General features: G+C 52.8%; 2 protein-coding genes across 2 annotated transcripts; one reads left to right on the forward strand and one right to left on the reverse strand.

Moving 5' to 3' along the window:
* Positions 1-357: 357 nt before the first annotated feature.
* Positions 358-4,566, reverse strand: LOC103816871 (cytochrome c oxidase subunit 4 isoform 1, mitochondrial). Its single transcript, XM_050979026.1, is given in 6 exon segments — positions 358-545; positions 548-622; positions 1,432-1,563; positions 2,783-2,947; positions 3,690-3,769; positions 4,485-4,566. Coding segments are annotated over 5 exon segments (510 nt in total). The 5' UTR covers position 3,769; positions 4,485-4,566; the 3' UTR covers positions 358-486.
* A 1,745-nt stretch (positions 4,567-6,311) lies between these two features.
* On the forward strand, positions 6,312-13,540 carry EMC8 (ER membrane protein complex subunit 8). Its single transcript, XM_050979030.1, has 5 exons — positions 6,312-6,600; positions 9,879-9,955; positions 11,388-11,457; positions 11,926-12,020; positions 12,699-13,540. Exons 1-5 carry the CDS (start codon positions 6,403-6,405, stop codon positions 12,856-12,858), a joined length of 600 nt encoding a protein of 199 aa, XP_050834987.1. The 5' UTR covers positions 6,312-6,402; the 3' UTR covers positions 12,859-13,540.
* Positions 13,541-20,565: the final 7,025 nt, after the last annotated feature.

Genomic DNA, 20,565 nt, shown 5'->3' on the forward strand with positions numbered 1-20,565 from the left:
CAGGAAAAGAGCCAACTTAAGTCCAGGCTTGGTTTAGGCTTCAGAAGGGCAGGGATCAGAGGGATCAAAGTTCTTGGGAATAAAAACCATGGATGCCCACATGTGGGCACACAGGGAGCTCCATCATAATTCAGGAAACTCCTTCATGGATCAGCTCTGCTCACAGAGACACTGGGAAAAACAGGGATTAAGAGCTGCTAAAAACCTGCAGGGTCCAGGAGATGCCAGCTCAGCTAAGGGAGAAATTTGGCAGCAGCTTTCTTATCCCTGAAAACATTAATCCAGGCAGCAAATCTTGTTCAGGAACCCAATGTCCCACCCCAAGAAACCCATCCAGAGACCAGCAACAGGCAGCTCTCAAGTTAACCAGACATTTATTAGCATTTCTGGAGGTGGAGAGGGTGTTCCAGTACAACAAGCAACGAGGTCACACACGGGTGATGGAATCATTTCATATTCAAGCAGAGCAGGTTCCACTGAGTTGCTTTATTTCTTCCATTCGTTGTTGTCAAAATCCCACTGGGCTGTGACGCCCTGCACGGGTTAACCCTCATGTCCAACATCCTCTTGGTCTGAGCTGACAGCCACTCGTCAGAGAAGGTGTGAGGGACAGGGCCGTACACTGCAGGATGGAGGGAATTATGGAGTTATGTCCTCATGCCACGTCAGCAAGTTGGGAATTTTGGGCTAAGTTTTGCTAATAAATGGGTTTCTTTCCCCCTGAAGTCATCCCACTGGAGCAGGTTGCCCAGAGAAGATGTGGCTGCCTCATCGTTGGAAGTGTCCAAGGCCAGGTTGGATGGGGTTTGGAGAAACCTGGGACAGTGGGAAGCGTCCCTGGCCATGGATGGAGGTGAAATGGGATCATCCTCAAGATCCCTTCCAACCCAAACCAGCCTGTGATTCTGTGATCTGTTCAAACCTCCACTCCCTGCATGCAGTCTCTGCAGCACCCAGCTCAAACCACACTCCCACATGGATTCTCCAGTGGTTTCCTCCATCACCAAGATAACAGCTTCCTGCTTTCCTATTTTTGGGAGCCTCAAGGCAGGGAGCAGCTCCTTTAACTGCTGCTCTGCCTCCCAGCAGCTGGAGGCTCCCTGGAGGCTGAATCCTTAGCTGGGAAGGCAGCCAAACGTGGCAGAAACCCAAATGTTCACTACCCAAGGCAGCAAAAGAGGGGAAGCTCTGGGATCAGGAATCTCACCACTCAATCCCTTCCATTTCCTGTCCTCCCAGATTTCTCTGAGTCAGCTTCCTGATTATTTCTGCTACATCCCCACAAGAGATGGCTCCAGGATGGAGTTTTCAGGGACTAACAGACAGCTCCTGCTGCAAGTCCCTGTTCTGGCTGTTCCCTAAACCATCCTGGCCCCACAGAATTCCCATCAGGCATCTCCTGATCCCACTCTCCATGGAGGAGTTACTTACTGAAGTGCTTCTGCCAGATGAGGATGATGCCAGTGACACCAAGGAAGAACAGAACTCCCCCCAGGATGGTTTTCCACTCGTTTGTCCCTTTCTTCATCTCTGCGTAGGTCTCCTTGAATTTTATCCGATACACTGGGGAAAAAAAAGTATCAAATCCTCTCTTTTAACTTTTCCTGGGATTTGCAGGTGACCAGGAACTCAGCAGAGGGAGGTGAACAAAGGCTGAGGCTGCCCAACAGGGGATGGATGTTAAATTACGTTTGGCACACACCAAAGCCAATCAGTTCCTTCACCCCACATCGGTTGTAGTCTCCGTTTTACAAATTATCCTAAAGCTGGGCACAAGTTGCAGTGTAGACCTGGAAGAAGGAAAACTGGGAGTTCTCCTTCCTCCCCTCCAACTCCCAGTGTGGTTACTGACCCCAAAGCTTCCTAGCACAAATAATTCCAACAGAAATGTTTCGAGCTCAGCTGCCGCTGAAATCCACAGGAATTTAAAATCCAAAGCAACAGAAAATCTGGAGCAATTCCTCAGAAAGATTTAAACCTTTGCCAAACCAGGTTCTCCCTTCATACCACAAGAGCAGTTAGAAAAGATGAGGGAATTTTATTTGCAAGTCAAAACACCCAGGGGGAGCCTTCATTAGCTGGAATTTGGTTCATGCCAAGGTCAGTGGTTGTTAACATTCAAATCCATGTTTGTGTTTGGGGCTCACTTCACCCAGCTGGACTGACAATGGCACGGTGGTGTACTGAAGAGATTTTTTTCCTGGCTGGCTCAAAGCAGATGGGAATCGAGAAATAAATCTAATTATTATTATTTGGTTTCTGGAAGAGGAAGGAATGGCTGAATGTGACCTCAGATACGGAATAGAAGCCACAGCAGGGGTATTGCATGTTCTGTAACAGCACCAAAGATCTCAGGAATAAAAACCATGGAGCACACAAGGAGGTCCATCATAATTCAGAAAATTCCTTCATGGATCAGCTCTGCTCATTGACACAGGGAAAAACAAGGATTAAGAGCTGTTCCAAGCATGGCCTGGACAAAAAGCTGTCTAGAGAGTTTTGCCAAGGGCCTAGAGCGCCAGCACAAAGGGAATGGCTCTGAGCTGACTGGGTTTAGGTGGGATTTTGGGAAGGAATTGCTCCCTGTGAGGGTGGGCAGGTTGCCCCGAGATCCCTGGACCCCTGGCAGTGCCCAAGGCCAGGTTGGAGAGAGCTTGGAGCAGCCTGGGATGGTGGAATGAGATGATCTTCGAGCTCCCTTCCCACCCAACCCACTCCATCCACAGAGATGGAAAGAGTGCTGAGGCCGCCTGGGAGGTCCCTCGGAGCCCCCCAAACCTACATTCCACCTTCTCATCGGCCGACAGGGCGCTCCAGGACGCCTTCTCCTTCTCCTTGAGCGCCCGCTGCTGCGCTGACAGGTCCCGCACAAAGGCCACCTCGGGCAGGGGCACGTCCCGGCGGTCCACGTACACGGGCAGGGTGTAATCCTCAGCCTTGACCACGCCTGATGAGGGCAGGGACGCGGGGACACGGGGACACACACGGGGACACACACACACAGGGACATTGGTCACAAGCAGCTCTGACTGCTCTCAAGTCACAGCCCAGCAGTGCACAAGCGCAGCAGGGCAGGAAGGAGGTGGAAGGGCTCAGGAGAAATGCTGAACTTGAGAAATTTTATGTTCTACCAGAAGGGTTTGGGATGGATTGGGAAGGGCTTTAAAGCCCATCCCATTGCAAGCCCTGCTGTGGGCAGGGACAGCTCCCACTCTGCCAGGACTCCAGGCCTGGCCTTGGGCACTGCCAGGGATCCTGGGGGAGCTGAGGGAAGAAAAGGAGACTCAGGAGGGCCCTCCTGGCTCTGCACAGCTCCTGCCAGGAGGGGACAGGGCCCAGGAATAGGAGAGGGAATGGCCTCAGGCTGGGCCAGGGTAGGCTCAGGTCGGACAGCAGCAGGAATTTCCCCATGGAAAGGGGGGTCAGGGATGGGAACTGCCCAGGGAGGGTTGGAGTGCCCATCCCTGGAGGTGTCCCGGGAATTCCTGAGGTGGCACTCAGTGCTCTGGGCTGGGGACAAGGTGGGGATGGGACTTGGTGACCTTGCAGCTTTCTCCCACCTGGAAGATGCCAGGATTGTCCTTCCTGCCACTTCCCCAGGCTCCCTCCATCCCACCCTCCCCTCACCCAGGGCAGATTGCTGTGCTCCCCCCCTCCAGGCTGTGCTTTATTCCCCCTCCCCGACCCACCGTGTCCATGTGCCCTGAGGCACAGGGAGGTGGAGATGGATCTCCTCCCGACCAGGCTGAACACTCTGGAAGCCAACATCCTGCAGGGCCAGGCAGCAACAGTCAGTGCCCAAGGTGAAATAAAAACATTTCCCAAGAGTTTATATTTAAAAAAAAAAAATACAGCCTAAAGGTTTCCTGCTCCTTCTCCAGAGGGCAGCACTCCATGCTGGAGAGGAGATTTAGTGGGATATTCTCCCACTAAACCGATCTGGATGAGCCTTTCTCTCCCTGTTTTTAACCCGAGTCTCCTGCACTGAAAGCAAAGGACATTGTCTTATTTAAACCATCCTTGGAGGACGCTGCTATTCCAAATAAACCATTCCTGGAGCCCCAAGCACATCCCAGAGCCACTGCAGCAACCCCTGAGCAGGGAGCATCCCAGAGAAGGGCAGGATCCCAACAAGGCATTCCCACCCACACGGGATTCATGGTCCTCCGCTGACCCTAGCCCAGCCCGAAGCCGCCCAAGCTCCCACCCGGACCCGCTGTCTGTCCCTGACCTTGCCCTCCCTGCCTGTCACCTCAGTCCCGCCCGACATGTCGCGACACCGGTGACAGAACCCTACACGGACCCCGCCGGAGGGGTCGCGCCGCTGCCCCCTTACAGCCCTCCCGGCAACCTCCAACCCGCGCTGCCCCGCCAGCCCGGCCGTGGATAGGGATGGCGGGGAGGCTCCGTTCCCGCTCCCAGCCCGTTCCCAGCCCGCTCCCAGCCCGTCCCGGGCTCCGCCCGGCCCGGCCCGGCCCCACGACCTGGCGACCGTCCTCTACGGCTGGCGGGACCGGAAGGAGCCGCGGCCGGAAGCGCGGGGCACGCCGGGAGCGCGGGGCAGCGAGCGGGCCGGGCAGGAGCGGCCCCGCGCGGGGACTGATGGGATGCGGGCGGACCGCCGCTGGAGGTTTATCCCGGCTTCCCAAAATCCCGGGATGTCTGAGGGTGGGAAAGAGATCCGAGATCAGCGAGCCCAGCTGTGCCCATTCCCACCTGGTCCCAAGCCCAGAGCACTGAGTGCCACCTCAGGAATTCCCGGGACACCTCCAGGGATGGGCACTCCAACCCTCCCTGGGCAGTTCCCATCCCTGACCCCCCTTTCCATGGGGAAATTCCTGCTGCTGTCCGACCTGAGCCTGCCCTGGCCCAGCCTGAGGCCGTTCCCTCTCCTCCTGTCCCTGTTCCTGTCCCAGGAGCTGTGCAGAGCCAGGAGGGCCCCCCTGAGCCTCCTTTGCTCCAGGCTGAGCCCCCTCAGCTCCCTCAGGATTCTCCAGCCCCCTCAGGATTCCCCAGCCCTTTCCCAGCTCCCTCAGGAGTCTCCAGCCTTTCCCAGCTCCATTCCTTTCCCTGGACACGCTCCAGCCCCTCAAGGTCCCATGAGGGGCCCCGAATTTGGCACAGGGTTCAAGGTTGGAGCCCAGGATGGAAAAGCCCCATGAGGGGATCCGTATGCCAGCTGGGGACAGACCCGGCCGAGGCATCTCTGGAGTCATTTGGGGTGGTGCCTTTTGTACAGAAACCCTTTTTCCTTTATTATTTGGGATTTCCTTTATTATTTGGGATGCCCCGTCCCTGGAAGTGCCCAAGGCCAGGCTTGGAGCAGGCTGGGACAGGGAAAGGTATCAGGGATGGGAATGGAGGATCTTTAGGCCCTTCCAACACAAAATATCCTGTAATTCATGGTGATATGGAGGTGATGGGCCACAGGCTGGACTGGATCATCCCGGAGATCCTTTCCAACCCAACGATCCCAGAGATCTTTTCCCACACGATGATGCTACAGGTCTTTCCCACACAATGATTCCAAAGATCTTTTCCCAGAGGTTTTCCCCACACTATGACCCCAGAGATCTTTTCCAAAACAATCTTCCCAGAGATCTTTTCCACACAATGCTCCCAGAGGTTTTTCCCACACAGTGACCCCAGAGATCTTTTCCAACCCGATGATCCCAGAGGTTTTCCCCACACAATGACCCCAGAGATATTTTCCAAACCGATCATCCCAGAGATTTTTTCCCACACAATGCTCCCAGAGGTTCTTCCCATCCTGTGATCCCAGAGATCTTTTCAACACAATGCTCCCAGAGGTTTTTCCCACACAGTGACCCCAGAGATCTTTTCCCACACGACAATCCAGAGATCTTTTCCCACCCGATGATCCCAGAGGTTTTTCCCACACGATGACCCCAGAGATCTTTTCCAACCTGATCCTCCCAGAGATCATTTCCTATCCAACAATCCCAGAGATCTTTTCCCACTCCATGATCCCACACGATGATTTCTCACGTGATGATCCCAGAGATCTTTTCCCAGAGGTTTTTCCCACCCCACAATCCCAGAGATCATTTCCCACCTCACAATCCCAGAGGTTTTTCCCACCCCACGACCCCAGAGCTTTTCCCCGGTGCGGTCCCGACCGCCCCCAGCCCCCCGCGCTCTCCGCGCCCCTCACCCCGCTCACCCCGCACCCCCATCCCACAGATTTTTGGGATCCTCCCGCACTTTCGCCATCCTCCCCACACCCCAAATCCCCCCCAAATCGCTGTCGCAAAGCCGGCCGCGCTTGGCGGCGCTTGCCGACAGCCGGCGGCGCTGTGCGGCGGGCGGGGAGCGGCGCTCGGCGGGGAGCGGGGCCGCACCGGGCCGCACCGGGCCGCACCGGGGCCGGGGCTCGGCGCCATGAAGCTGACCACCCAGGCTTACTGCAAGATGGTGCTGCACGGCGCCAAGTACCCGCACTGCGCCGTCAACGGGCTGCTGGTGGCCGAGCGGCCGCCGGCGCCGCGGCCGCCGCAGCCCGCGCTGTTCGTGGATTGCATCCCGCTCTTCCACGGCACGCTGGCGCTCGCCCCCATGCTGGAGGTGGCCCTGACCCTGGTGAGGTGTTCCCGCAGGGGTGAGGGGTGTGCGGAGGGGTGCTGGCAGGGGTTTGGGGAGTGCAGGGAGGTGCCGGGCAGGGCAGGGTGGGGAAATGCTCCAAAAATTCGGGGAATTCTGCTGGGAGAGCTGGGGGTGTTCACGTGGAGAGGAGAAGGCTCCAGGGAGAGCTCAGAGCCCTGGCAGGGCCTAAAGGGCTCCAGGAGAGCTGGAGAGGGACTGGGGACAAGAGATGGAGAGACAGGACACAGGGAATGGCTTCCACTACCAGGGAGTGGATTTAGATGGGATTTTGGGAAGGAATTGTTCCCTGGGAGGGTGGGCAGGCCCTGGCACAGGGTGCCCAGAGCAGCTGGGGCTGCCCCTGCATCCCTGGCAGTGCCCAAGGCCAGGCTGGACGGGGCTGAGAGCAGCCTGGGACAGTGGAAGATGGAATGGGATGAGCCCCTCCAACCCAAACCATCCCATGATTGTGAGCAAAAGAAGATCCATCCCTTCTTTATACTATTAAAAATAACAAATTTCTGGTTCCTCCTGAGTCATCTTTAATGTCTCCCTCAGGGTTTTTCATCCCAGTAAAGATTTTATTTGGAAACAAATTCCAGTATCTCAGAAATAAATTCCAGTTTTTTCCAGCTGAGATGATGCCATGGCAATGTTGACATCTTTGTGGAGCCTAAAATGATGAAATGCAGCCAGAGGCACAGGACAGGAGCTGAGCCTCAGCCCTGAGCAGTTAATTTTACCATTAAACACCCAAAAATTATCATTTGAAATCTCTTTACAGCAGTGTGGGAGTAGCAGAGCACTGTGTGTTTCCATTAAGTCAGGATTAAATGTCATTCCACAGGGTCTGTGGCACTGAATTTTGGTAAACTTTAGGCCTTCAGTGCAGCTTTTTAGTGTAGATCTTGCAGCAGGATCAGATTATTAGGAAATAAATCCTGCTTCTTGCAACATCTGCAGGAAGAAAATTATCCCAGAGCCAAAGCAGGGACTTCCAAACTTTAAAGCTTTGCCTCCTAAAACTTTAGGGGGGTCCAAGGAATGCAAAAACCCCAAACAGCTCCTCCAGAGGGTGGTTGGGCACTGAATTCCCCAGGGAATGTTCACATTCCCAAGGTCCCAGAGTTCCAGGAGCGTTTGGACAGCGCTGCCAGGCACAGGGAGGGATTTTGGGCTGTTGGATTGATGATCCTTGAGGGTCCTCCCAGCTCAGGACATTCCAGGATCCTCTGATTTCCCGAGATTCCGAGCTCCAGAGGGCAGAGCAGCAGCTCCCGTGCTTCATTTGCACTCTGAGATCCTTTCCCAAGCCAGAGTCATGAAGAAAAAGTGAATTAAGTTGCACTCGAGCCTCTGAATTTCTCTGCTAATTGATGTGGTTTTACAACCACAGCTCCAAAAGGGAGAAACCGAGGAGCACTTCCCTCTCCTGGAACGGCACTCAGCTCCTCCTCCTCCTCCTCCTTTTCCTCCTCCTCCTCCTCCTCCTCCTCCTCCTCCCAGGGTTTTCCAGCCCTGGTGGCTGCAGCAAACCAAAACCACTTTGGATTTTTCCTTGGCAGGACTGGATGTAACTAAAAATATTTCTAACATTAAAAACATGCTTAACACTAAATATATTTCTACCATTAAAAATATTTCCGACATTGAAAATATTCCTAATACTAAAAATATTTCTACCATTAAAAGTATTTCTAACATTAAAAATATTTCTAATATTAAAAATATTTCTAATATTTCTAATAGGAACTAATTGCTGTAGGATACCTGTGGGATCAGTGCTGAGCTTGGAAATTACAGCTGGAAACAGCTTTCATTTGAAAATGAGATTTTTTTTCCCCCCTTTGTTTTATGCAGAAGCAATTTTTAATTACCAGGTAGGAAAGTGGGAACTTAAAATCATTCTCTTCTTTCTTTTCAAGACAGTTTTTGGTAGGGAGCAAAAATGGATTTAGGACTGCGGTTTTTCATTTTTAAATGGATGGAGTTGGGGTTTTTTTTAATAATTATTATTAATTTTACTGCCTGGGCTGCTGGCTCTAATACCAAGCTTTCAAACCACTAACAATTAAAACCAGAGTCCTAAGCCCTCAAAATGGGTTTGGAATTGAAACAGCAGCTCTTTCAGGGCTGCACAGCTTTTTTTTTTTTGTCACTTAAATCCATGTCATCCCTTGGATTATTCTCATGGCTGCTTTGTTTGGTTGGTTCTGCAGTCTAATACAATAATTATTGCTGAAAATGAGATTGATTTGACTCCCAGGATGCCACAGGTCAGCACCAGATGTATTTTTGGAGGCCTTTTTAATAGAGCTGGGGAGGGTTTTTTGAGGCCGTGCTCTCTAGGGACTGCAAAGGAAAATTCGAGCTGCTTCCTCCCCTTCTGTCTTTGTATTTTGCTGACTTGATACCCTCAATTCTAATAAAAAGCATCATATATATATATATATATATATAGATACCATGTATATATATATAGATAGATATTTTCAAAGTCAGACTCAGCAGGAGGAATCCAGCTCCAGTTTAAAGCAGCAAGAGCAGCAGTGTTTCAAATCATTTAATTAAAAAGCAACAACCAACAAAACTACCCAAGTTTAAATCAAAAATTGTCTAAATTATATGCCAAAAGTACATCTGGTACATCTAAGCATTTACATAGAAATATTAAATAAGGAAAAACTCTCAAAGGAAAACAATTTTATCTCAGTTGAACAGCTTCTAAATGGGACAAACTTCTGCCTCACATTCACCTTTCACCTCAAGCTTTGGTTTTCTAATGAAGACCCCAAATGGTGGCATTTTCCCCTAGAAATGGGACATCAGAAATAAAACCTTTCTGCAAGGACAGGGCAGCATTCTCTAAACTGCCTTGGCAGGTGAACACTGACAGAAAATTGTCCCAGCCCTTGGTGGGTGAGACCCAAACCCTCTCCAGGCTGAGTTTAATTGTTCTGTCACAGGGATTTAGGCCAGGCTTTGACTGAGACAGCTCCTTGCTCTTTTGCTCCATTTGGTTAATGCTTCCCATCATCCTCCAAATGCTCTGCTGGGTTTCTCCATCCCAGCTCAATCAGCCCAACTGTGAGCACTCCCACAACCAGACAGAAATATGGATTTATTTCAAGAACCCCGTGGCAGAGATGGAGCAACACTGCTTTATTTACAGGACAGCCATGAGATTTCCTTCATCCTGAGTTGTTTCATTTTTTTTTTAGCTTGATCCTGGAGGGGTTTTTCCCTAGGATTCATTGTTGCCATTGCTTTTCCAGATTGATTCCTGGTGCAAGGAGAACAGCTACGTGATAGCTGGATATTACCAGGCGAACGAACGCGTGAAAGATGCCAGGTGTGTTGGGCCAATATTTCCTTCTGTTTGCTCTTTTAGCTCGTACCTTGGACTCTGCCAGCAGCAATCATCCCCACAAATCAGGCGTGTGTGATTCACTCTGACAACTGTCAGCTGCTTCCACATTGTCTCCGTGGGGCTGCGGGATGTGGCCTTTGGTCAGGTGCAGAAAGTCCTGGCTTTGCAGAATCCCTGCTCTCCTCCCGTGGCTGCTATAAAAGGCCACTCTTTGAACCAGTGCCAGCTTCTTGAATTGCAGTTGTCAGGGAAAAAGCCAAAATCTGCAGAGTGTTTGCTCGTGCAGTATGGATCTTGGAAAGTCTGGCGACTCCCAGGATCTTATGGAAAGTCAGGAGTGACCTGATTCTTTCTAAATTTCTTCATCGTGGCTGAGTTTTTTCAGAGCAGTTTTTTACGTGGTAAAGAAGTAGAAGATGATGTAAGTCAGGCAGTGATAGCTCTTATTTATCACTTCTTTTCCTCAGGATTAGTCACTTTTTTTCCCTGCTGGCTGACTCAGATTACTCACTAAACAATAAGGAACCTTCCCGTGGAGCCAATTTAATTTTAGATCTGTGTATTCCATGTTTTCCCCTCTATCTGTTGGACAAATCCAGGATTGGGACTAATTAAAATAAGAGTAACTTGTTTAAAGTATTATGCCCTGTCCCTGGAAGTGTCCATGGTTGGCTGGGGTGTGGAGCAACCTGGGACAGTGGAAGGTGTCCCACCCATGGCAGGGGATGGAATGAGAGGATCTTGAAGGTCTCTCCCAACCCAAACCATTCCATGATGCTCTGATTCCAGTTATTTGTTAATGTCTATTCAGACTCAGTTATGGTTTTTAAGAAACGCTTGTGACTTCTAAGGTGTCTAGCAGGGATAAAAGCATTATTTGTCCTTTCCTTGCAAATCTGCACACATTTTTAAGGAGAAGTTGCATTTTTTTCTCTTTGAGGTTTTGAAAGAATGTCACAGGCTTGGTGGTTTTTTGAAAGTTCAGTTTGATTTCTGAAGATAACTGGCACCACACAGAGATTGTCAATGGCACCACATTAGGTGGCACCACATAGAGATTGTCACCTTTGAAACGTGGGAAAGGTTCTCAGAGGTTATCTGATTTTGGACAAGTTTTCAGTGCAGACTGGGGAGAAAACTCAGTTTCTTTTTTAAATACCTGCCAGGGCAGAGTCTTTGGTCTGGAGGAAGAAGATAGGAGGCCACCAAGTGTTGATTCTGTGTCATTCCAAAGCCATTCCTAAACCCAGCTGAGCTCCAGTTTGGGTGCTGCAGAGCCTTCAGTCAGCTCCTTTATCTTGTTCTTGTTTGCAAGCACCCAGAGTCACTCTCACATCTCTCTGAGCTCATTTCCTGCTGCTTTCAGCTGAAAGTGGTGGCTCCCATCACTCAGTTCCTTTTCCTTTCTCTCCAGCCCAAACCAGGTTGCAGAGAAAGTGGCCTCCAGGATTGCCGAGGGTTTCACGGACACTGCGCTCATCATGGTAAAGAACTTCCTTCCCCCCACCCCGCTGTGTGTCCTGATCCTGCTGCTGGACCAGGAAAATGCTGTTCTCTGGCCGCTTTCAGGAGGAATTCAGTTTCTCTTCCCCTCCAAAATGCTCTGGGGAGGAGATGCAATGAGCAGTGAAGTACAGTGTAAATCCACAGAGAGACTGTGGTGAGCTCTCTGCCACCTCAGGAGAACTGGTGGCTTTCTCTACAGGTTCAGGCAGCAATTTCTGGCTCCAGCCCATCTCGTGCAACTTAAATTCTTACATTTAATGTCACAAACTGGGCTTTGCCTCCTCACTGCTGTGACAAAGGACATTGGCAGCCTACGTTTGGCAGTTGGAGGGTAAAACGGTGTGTGGGTGTAAGATGTCCTGTTTTTACAAACTGATTTTGGGGTTATTTTCTCTCTTGGGATGCTGAGGAGGAGACTGAGGTGCTGTTTCCATTTCCCACCCCAGGTTGACAACACCAAGTTCACCATGGAGTGTGTGGAGCCTGCCATCCACGTGTACGAGCTGCACGAGAACAAGTGGAGGTGCAAGGACCCCCACGTGTGAGTGAACCACGAATTCCACGGGCTTTGGGGAAGAACAGGCTGTCCCTGGGAGGATGCTGCAGCCTGGCTTCATTCAGAGTTTTTCTGGGGTGATTCCTATTGGTTTCTCTGGGTCTGGATTGAAGGCACTTGAGATGATAGTTCATGTTCAGACTCAGGTGTTTATTATTTCTTATCAGTGAAACAGTCTCACACCCATGAGTCCTGCAGCCTTTCATTAGCCAGGCACAAAATGGTTAACTGTCTCTTGTTACAAGGTCTTTTAAGGCTAAACTATCCAGTTAAGATATGACACCTAAATTATTTTCCCTTTTAACCCAATAACTGATCCCTTGAAGCCCACAGTGCAGACTTTTCTGTCCAATTACAAAACATCTCCCAAACCCATGGAGAAGAAGGAAGAAGAAGCTAAAGAAGAACAACCAGCCTCCACCCTAAAACCTCCATCTTGCTTCATATTTATTTCTATATTTTAAAACCCCAACCTTTAAGTTTTCTACCCTGTGCTATTACACTTCTAACCAACTCCACACCCATCATCCCACTACTACCAATTAATTTTGGAAGCCTTCTCCACGGCCTCAGGTCAAACGCAGTGTTCTCTTTTAAGCACAGAAAGTTTAAAATCCTCAGCATGCAAGATTCCAATTGCTGCCTGGTTCTTTTCCATCCTAGTGACTTCTGTGAAGACTGGACCGAAGCCCAGCGCATCGCTGCCTCCCTGCTGGACAGCAAGTCCTACGAGACCCTGGTGGATTTCGATAATCACCTGGATGACATCCGCAACGACTGGACAAACCCCGAGATCAACAAAGCTGTGCTGCACCTGTGCTAGGAGGGATCCTCCTGACTAATCCATGGGCATTCCCACTCTGTACTGAAGAGAGAAAAATGCTATTTTTGAATGTAAATAGAATTAATATTCAGTACCTTGTGTGGAAAGCTGACTGATTAAAGAGGAGTGGCCTGTCCCGTGGCGCGGTGCTGTGTCCGTAAAGCCACGGGATGTTGGTGGTGACATTCCCTGGAAGAGCTGCCAGCTGTCACTTCCAGCTGTCCTCGTGGACACCATCCCACTTGTAGTGAATGTTGCTGTTCCTTGGAAACCAGAACTGCTTCTGCTTGGCCCCCACTGTTCCTGTTCCAAAGTTTTGACTTCAGCTTTTCTAATCTTTAGAGAGGTTACTTTTTAATGATTTCTGGAAATACTTTCCAAAAAAAAAAAAAAAAATCAATGCTGTCCTCAGGTGAGAGATTTTAAGGGCAAATAGATCAAATGGGAGGTGAATGGTTTCCTCTGGCCTGGGTTGGAATTGTAACTCTCTTGGCACAGTAAAATGCAAACTGCTGAGGATGTTCCATGCTCATGTGTCACCTGTTTTGCAGTGCTTTAGCATGACAGAGAGTTTTAAAGCAGTATTTCCAAATAATCTGGTGATTCCTGCTCTCCATGGGCTTGGCAAGCACAGTCACTGCTTGAATGTGTTAAACCCAAAGTAAATGATTTATAAAAAGGACTGGAAGCACACTGCTGAGTTTGAATCTGCAGTTGGAGTCTACAGTAGTGAAATGCTTTATTAATTTGGTGCATTTTGTGGGGGGAGTTAATCAGCAGATCTCATTTTCCACATGATCCAAGTACATGAAATCAGGGAGCCTGGGTACAGCCTAATTCAGCTTCCTCATCTTTCCCATTAATATTTATTTCCAAGGAGAAGTTTCCTGGACAATGCAGCTTTATACCAGCCTGGAAGAGCTCTTTGTTGCCTCTCCTAACTGTAGTTAAACACAGCCTCAACCTGCAACAATTCCTCCAGATTTCCTTCCCTTCCTGCTCAGAAATGTTGTCACAAGGAAGATCCAAATATCTATAAACTGTCTGCCTGTCTCCAATCTTAGTGTTAAAATCACAGCAAAGTTGGGGTTGGAAGGGGCTCAAAGATCATCTCATTCCACGGGCAGGGACTCCTTCCCCACGAGCAGGTTGCTCCAAGCCCTATCCAACCTGGGCTTATTTCAAAATGGAATTTCAGAACCTCACAATTCTGAGTCAATAAGCCCAAGTTTTCCTCCTGGTCTTGGAGAGGGATGGGGCAAGGCTAAAATCCCATTTGCAGCAGGGAATAGACCCTGGATGCCCCCAGGCTGTGGAGTTCCCTCCGGGTGAGATTCCCCAGGGCCATGGGGTGAGGTGGGAGGGAGGAGAGGAAGCTTTGGGCACTTTGGTTTTTATCTCCCTGCTGTGCACGGGTGAGGTGTGATTACCAAAGAGGTTGGCACCGAGTCAAGAACCTTCCCTAGGCTGAGTCAGGCTTGCAGAGAGGGAAATGTTTTCACTTGTTGACTGAAAACATGTATTTAGCTCCCCAAACCAGTGAGATAACACATTCCAGTGGCTGCTCCACTCCATATCTGTAGGAAAAGATTTCCCTGGAGCAGAATGCAAAGCACCCAGGCTGCAGGAAGAGGACTTTGTACAAACAGCCAGCGAAATCCAAGGTATTGTTCCAGAGGCAGATCCTTATCTTAGCCAGATTCCTCGTGTGGGGCTGTCAGAAGGAGCTGCTGGGTCTCCTGAGCCACAGGAAATGTGTTTCTTGTTCTTTGTAACAGCATCTCCTAATCAAGCTTTGATCATAAATATGCAAATTCAGGCTAATCCTGCTCCCCCTGTTAGGCAGTTTGTCTCCTCAGTGTGTAACCTGCTGGAATATTCCCTGTGACTAACCTGGGACACGCTGCTGGAAGGGGAGCAGCTTTTAGTGCTTTGTCTTCCCCTTTTTTTAATCTCTTTGCTTTCAAACGAGGATTTTTTGCCACCAGCAGAAGCCCAGGCTGGCTTTAAGCAAAGAGGACAAACCTGCAGATCTTATCTCCCCTGGCCTATTTGCATTGAAGGCTGGACAAAAGCAGCAATTCCATAAATCCAGGCAGCCACCGTGGCTCTCCTGGAAGAATGAGGAAGCTGCAGGGCTCAGGGAAGGCTGTGTTCCCCTCTCCTGCTGATGTGCCCGGAGCAAATGCTGCTTTCCTGGCTGGTTGATCCTCTGGATTCAGGGCAGGAATTCGAGGTAATTCCTTTTAAAACTTCAGGGGGAGGAAATCTTGGGGAAGGCATCTCTCGCTGAGAGCTGGGAAGGCAGCGCTGGAAATGTGTGTCCTGTTCTTTTGGTTTGTTAGCACTTCATGACTTCCAGGATTAACTTTTTTCCTCCCTATCCACCAAAATTTGGAGATTTGATGTTTGCCTGCCCAGATGTTTTTTTGACTCCCAACTTTTTACCTCATCCACACGACCTGAAGCACTTGGGAAAAAAAAGAATTTCTGAATAGTTTGGGTGGGAAAAGATCTTGAAATCATCTTATTCCACCCCCGGCCATGGGCAGGGACACCTTCCACTGTCCCAGGGTGCTCCAAGCCCTGTCCAGCCTGTCCTTGGGCACTTCCAGGGATCCAGAAGCAGCCACAGCTGCTCTGGGCACCTGTGCCAGGGCCTGCCCACCCTCCCAGGGAACAATTCCTTCCCAATATCCCATCTAAATCCATTATCTGGCAGTGGGAAGCCATTCTCTGTGTCCTGTCCCTCCATCCCTTGTTCCTCTCCAGCTCTCCTGGAGCCCCTTTAGGCCCTGCAAGGGCTCTGAGCTCTCTCTGGATCCTTCTCTCCAGGTGAGCACTCCCAGCTCTGCCAGCCTGTGGGATTCTCTTTTCCCCACTCAACCCAATTTTCCAGAACAGTGACAAATATCCCCACAGGCAGATGGGTGACAGGAGCCACGGAATCCCTGACCAGCTGCTCTGGGGCACTCACAGGTGAGGTCCCTGCTCCCAGGGAATGCCAGGTCCCACATTCTCCCTGAGCTCATCACTCTGTGTGTCCATACGAGGATCTGGGGAAGTTTTTTCCCCATCCAGCAAGCGAAGCAGCCTGCTGCTGGCATTTTCCCTCTTCCCATCTGCTCCTGGGATGTTCCCTCCCCGAGGAAAGCGAGCAGAGATGTATCAGCTCCAGCTCTTGCAGCCGATGCAGGAGCAGGTGAGCGGTTCAGAGATCACCTGGCACAGCTGGAGCCAGGAGCAGACAGATGTGCAGAGCCCTCCCCAGCCATGAGGGGCGGCCCCCTGTCCCCAAGAATTCCTCCAGCGAGTGGCAGGCGAGGAGAGGTGATGGTGACAGATGCAGGAAGCAGTTCCCGGTCTCTCAGCTCCCTGGCTCCGAGCCTAATCGCTGCACTCCGAGCTGGAGATGCCGGAGGAGGAGGGCACTGCCAGGGAGAGCCGCGATGATGCTAATGGAGGAGGCTGTTAGCGGGGTGGGCTTGCGGCTGAGTGCAGCCTGGAAAATGGCCTCGAGGGGAAATGTGCTCGGTTCGTGAGCTCTGCTGCTCGTTTGGGTGGAATTCAGCTCCTGGAGCCGAGCTGGGGCACCCACACGAGCTGGTCCCTGTTGGGCTGCTACCCTCCCATCCTGCCCAGGCTCTGCTATTCCCACCTGGACTTGAGCACCTGCACACATCCCAGTCCTGCTGCACAACCCCCTCCTCGCTTCCCCCAGCGCCCTGAGCCAGCCCTCCCGCAGCCGGTAGCGCTTTCTGTGCGCCCAAGGAGCCGCTGAGGGCTTTATCGATTTCCCTTTTTTATTTTTTTTCACTGTCGCTTTTAGACCACATTTTCACCCAGCCTTCTCCTTCGAAAGTCCACTCCAGCTGCATCCCTTCCTCTTGGTTTCCAGAGGCACATTCGGAGAGGACGGACACGGGGGGCTGGCAGGGGGGACAGCGTGTGGCACTTCCAGCCTGTCGGAGCTGGGATGAGGGAAGCAGGGAACTCTGCTCTTAGGAACAGCCGGTAGGTGGGCTGGGGGTGAGGGGTCACTCCGGGAGCCTTTCCAGGCAGGGATGCTCGGGCTGCAGCTCCAGCGGGATGTGGGCAGGATCCGTGCCAGGCACGGCCCTCTCTGCGCACGGCCAGCCCGCCAAGGCCGCCGCCCTTCCTAGAAATGCACCCTGGAGCTTAAAAGATGGACCTAATTGAAAAACTCTATCGAGGTTGTAGCAGCAGGGGATAAAAGGGGAAGCTGGGCCCAGATTAACCTGGAGCTCAGCAAGCTGGGAAGCGCAGCAGCCGTGGCCAGGTCCCTGAGCCAATTCCCGGCCTGAATCCATGCTGGGGCAGAGGTGCTTTGTTCTGGATGCAGGAGCTCTGTGCCTCAGGTATGTCCTCGCTCCCCACTTCCCTCCCGACCCCCTCTCCTGCCCCGTCCCGCTGGATTTTCTCCGGGGGTTCTTCCAGCCCACGCGGTTCCTGCCGCTGTCTCGCTCTGCCGGTCCTGCCAAGAGCCCGAGCTTGGGGAGTGCTGGAGCTGCTCCAGTTCCCCCAGAGCCTGCATCTTCAGCTGCCTCCTCGTGACATCCTCCTCCCTCCCTCCCTCCTTCCCTCCCTCCCCACGCCTGGCATCCCCTCCGGGTGCTGCTCGCCAGCCCTGTTGACTCTGGATCTCCGGGAGGGAATTTCTTCTCCACTCCCAGCACTGGTTGCCACTTCCAGCTCTGGCAAACCCTGGGCAGGACCTTCCAGCAACCCTTTTCTGGGGCAGCCTCAGAGTCAGGCTGGGAGCAGCCCTTTCTTTCCCAGAAGGGCTGGGGGCAGGAGGGGACAGGTGGCCTCGTTGCTCCCTTAGCACGGAGCCGGGGTGACGTGTCACCTGCGTTAGCACACCCTGGCACTCTGTGACCCAGAAAGCTGCTTCCTCCCCCTCCCTGCTGGAAGGGGAGCCCAGCTGGTGTTTGCAGGAGCAGCTCCTGAAGGCAGCCAGCAGAGCTGCTCCGGGCTCTCCAGCCAAAGCTTTTCTTGTGGCCAGTGTTTGCACAACGAGTCCCTTGTCCCTGCGGTTCCTCTGGCGCCTGGGAAGCAGCAGCTCTCCATGCCCTTCCCCCAGAGGGAATTTGAGAGGCTGCCCTCCATCCTCACCCCCCAGCAGGGCTTCAGCCCCGGGCCAGGATGGAGCAGGAGGGTTGGGAAGCACAGGGAGAGGAGCAGCCCAGTACCAAGGGGACACAGCAGGACTGGAAACCAGCAAGTGACCACCTCAGGGGACAGCCAGAGACCACCTCAGGGGACAGCCAGGCTCTGGCCAGCTCTGCAAGGACAATCTTCCCCCAGGGAGTGAAGGTGGCTCCATACCCACCCACCCTCTGAGCCCACCCTCTTCCTTCCCTGGCCAGCTGGCTCTTGGTGGGCTTTGGCCACTTGCCCTGGCGTGATGCTCAGCAAGTCACAGCTCAGAGCCTTGTGACAGGAACCAGCAGCTCCTGGAAGGGATGTGACCCTGGAAAGGGCATGTTGAGCCCACTGGGCTGCTCCTGTTCCTGGCACTCAGCTCACCCAGCAGTGACCAGGGCCCCACAGCACAGGGGCTCCAGGCAATTCCCAGTCACCTCAAGGTGCACAACCCCCAATTTTAAACCCTCACAAAGGTTTTTGCTTTGTTCACCAGCCCTGGGGAGGACAGGAAGGGGTGTTTGACGCTGTGTTTGTGCCTATCAGGTGTCAGCAGAGCAGCTGGAGCTGTGCTGCACCCGCAGAACTAACCACAGGTATTTTAGCAGCCTGGTGTTTATGTTTCCCATCCCTGCTGCAGCAAGACAATCACTTTTTGTCACTGTTGTAGCAACAACTGCTGCTCCAGGCCAGGCTAATTCCAGCCCTCGTGGGTTTGGGGCTGTTTGTTCTGACCCAGCAGCTGCAAACAGGTTGTTTTGGAGACAGGCAGTAAAACAGCTCAAGGTGGAGGCAGGATTTGTGCTGCTCTGACTGGATTTGTGCTGCCAGGGAGTGATCCCTGGCTCCATGGGATGCTGCCTGCTCTGAGTTTGGGATGGGATCTTAAAAGATCAGGTTTGCCAGGCTCTGCTTCAGGACTTGTCTCTAAGTCTTAGATTTAGCAGCTCAACAGGTGAAAAAATCCACATAAACCGATTAATTTGTCAGTTTTCTGGGGGTAAAAAGGGAGCTGTGGGCTGAAAACATCTCTGCCCGGGACTGTGCCCGCAGCTGGAGCTGCAGCCTTGCCCCTGTGCCACCCTGGAGCTCTGCAATAACTCAGTTATTTGACAAATCAGAGGAGTCAGGTCGGGAAGGAAATCAGCTCTTCCCAGGTTTCTGATTTTCATCAGACATGGCAGGACCAAACCAGCAGAAAGTGGAGCAAAACCCCCCGTTTGCTCTCCCTGCTCCCTTCACACCCATCCCAAACCGCTGGGGTCAGCTCTCTCCTGATCCCGGGGTGAAGTTCCAGGCTCCCCTTCCCTTCCAGCGCCGCTCCCGCAGCCGGGGGTGTTCAATGTGCGCCCGGCGTTCCCTGCATTTGGACCGCTGCTTTTCACCGCGCCTGGAAAGGAGCCTGAGGGGCGCGGGGCCTCGCCTCTTAATTGAGGAGGAGGGGGAACATGGAAAAGCCTCTGGCTGCTGTTAATGCGGGAGAAGGCGGCTGCTCCGGAGGCACAGCCTTCCCCCGGGCATCCTCCCGGCGGGGTGGGAGCCGGCCCGGAGCGCTCATCCCGGGAACGGTGAGGAACCCTTCCCGCTGCCAGGCTGGCTCTGGGGCTGGGAAGGGGAAAAGATCCTTCCTGGAAGGTGGAGAAGGTGGAGGTGCTCCCAGAGGTTGATGGCTCTGACATCAGGACCTCAGGGATGCCGGTGGCTGGGTGTGGACACTCACTGGCCCTGTCGGGGCACTTGGTAGCCCTCAGGCTGCTCGTAGGGGTGTTGGATGCCCGGGGGCTTTGCCGGCAGCCCAGGGCACTCCTTCCCCCGTCTATCTCTCGGCTCTGGACCGCCTTGTGCAGCGGGGTGAGAGTAAAGCAGCGTTCCCTCATCACCCAAGGGCTTTCTGGGCATGGATGGGCTCGGAGCGGGGGCTGGATGGGAGGAGCCAGGGCTCCGCTAACCTCATTAACCGGGTTCCAACCAACCCCGCCAAACCCAAAGCCGGCCGGCTGCCACCTCCTGCCGCCCTCCTCCCGAGGGATCCCCCGTGCCAGCCTCCGGCACCCAGGAGCGGCCGGCGGCTCTGGGAGGTGGGATGCGACCGCGGGCATCGCCCCTCCGGGCACCGGGTAAGTGCCACCCCCTGGGCGCCCCGGCTTTGTCCCTTCTTCCCTTCCCAGTGCACGCTCTGAGTGTCCCCCCTGGGCGGGCGGCTCGGTCCCCGCTCCAGTGACGCCTGCCATGAGTGTCTGGGGCTTTTTGGAGCGTGAACTCGTCGGGATGCAAACGTTTCTTCGGCCTGGTGCTGGCACACGGGAGCGAAGTTGGGAGCCCCAGCAGCAGGAATCCCGCTGGAATGCTGGCTGGGGAGTTCTCCACCCGAATTCTGGAGCTGGAATCTGGCCCTTATCCATGGAGAGGGGGCTGCTGTGTCCTCTGCAAGGGTTTGGCCACAGGGGGTGGTCCCAGAGGATGAGATCCCAGAGGATGGAGACCCCCCTGTGCACAGAGCTGGTTGTTCCCATCCCAGAGGATCAGATCCCAGAGGATGGA

This window comes from Serinus canaria, chromosome 11, assembly GCF_022539315.1.
Source record: "Serinus canaria isolate serCan28SL12 chromosome 11, serCan2020, whole genome shotgun sequence".
Classification (NCBI taxonomy): Eukaryota; Metazoa; Chordata; class Aves; order Passeriformes; family Fringillidae; genus Serinus; species Serinus canaria.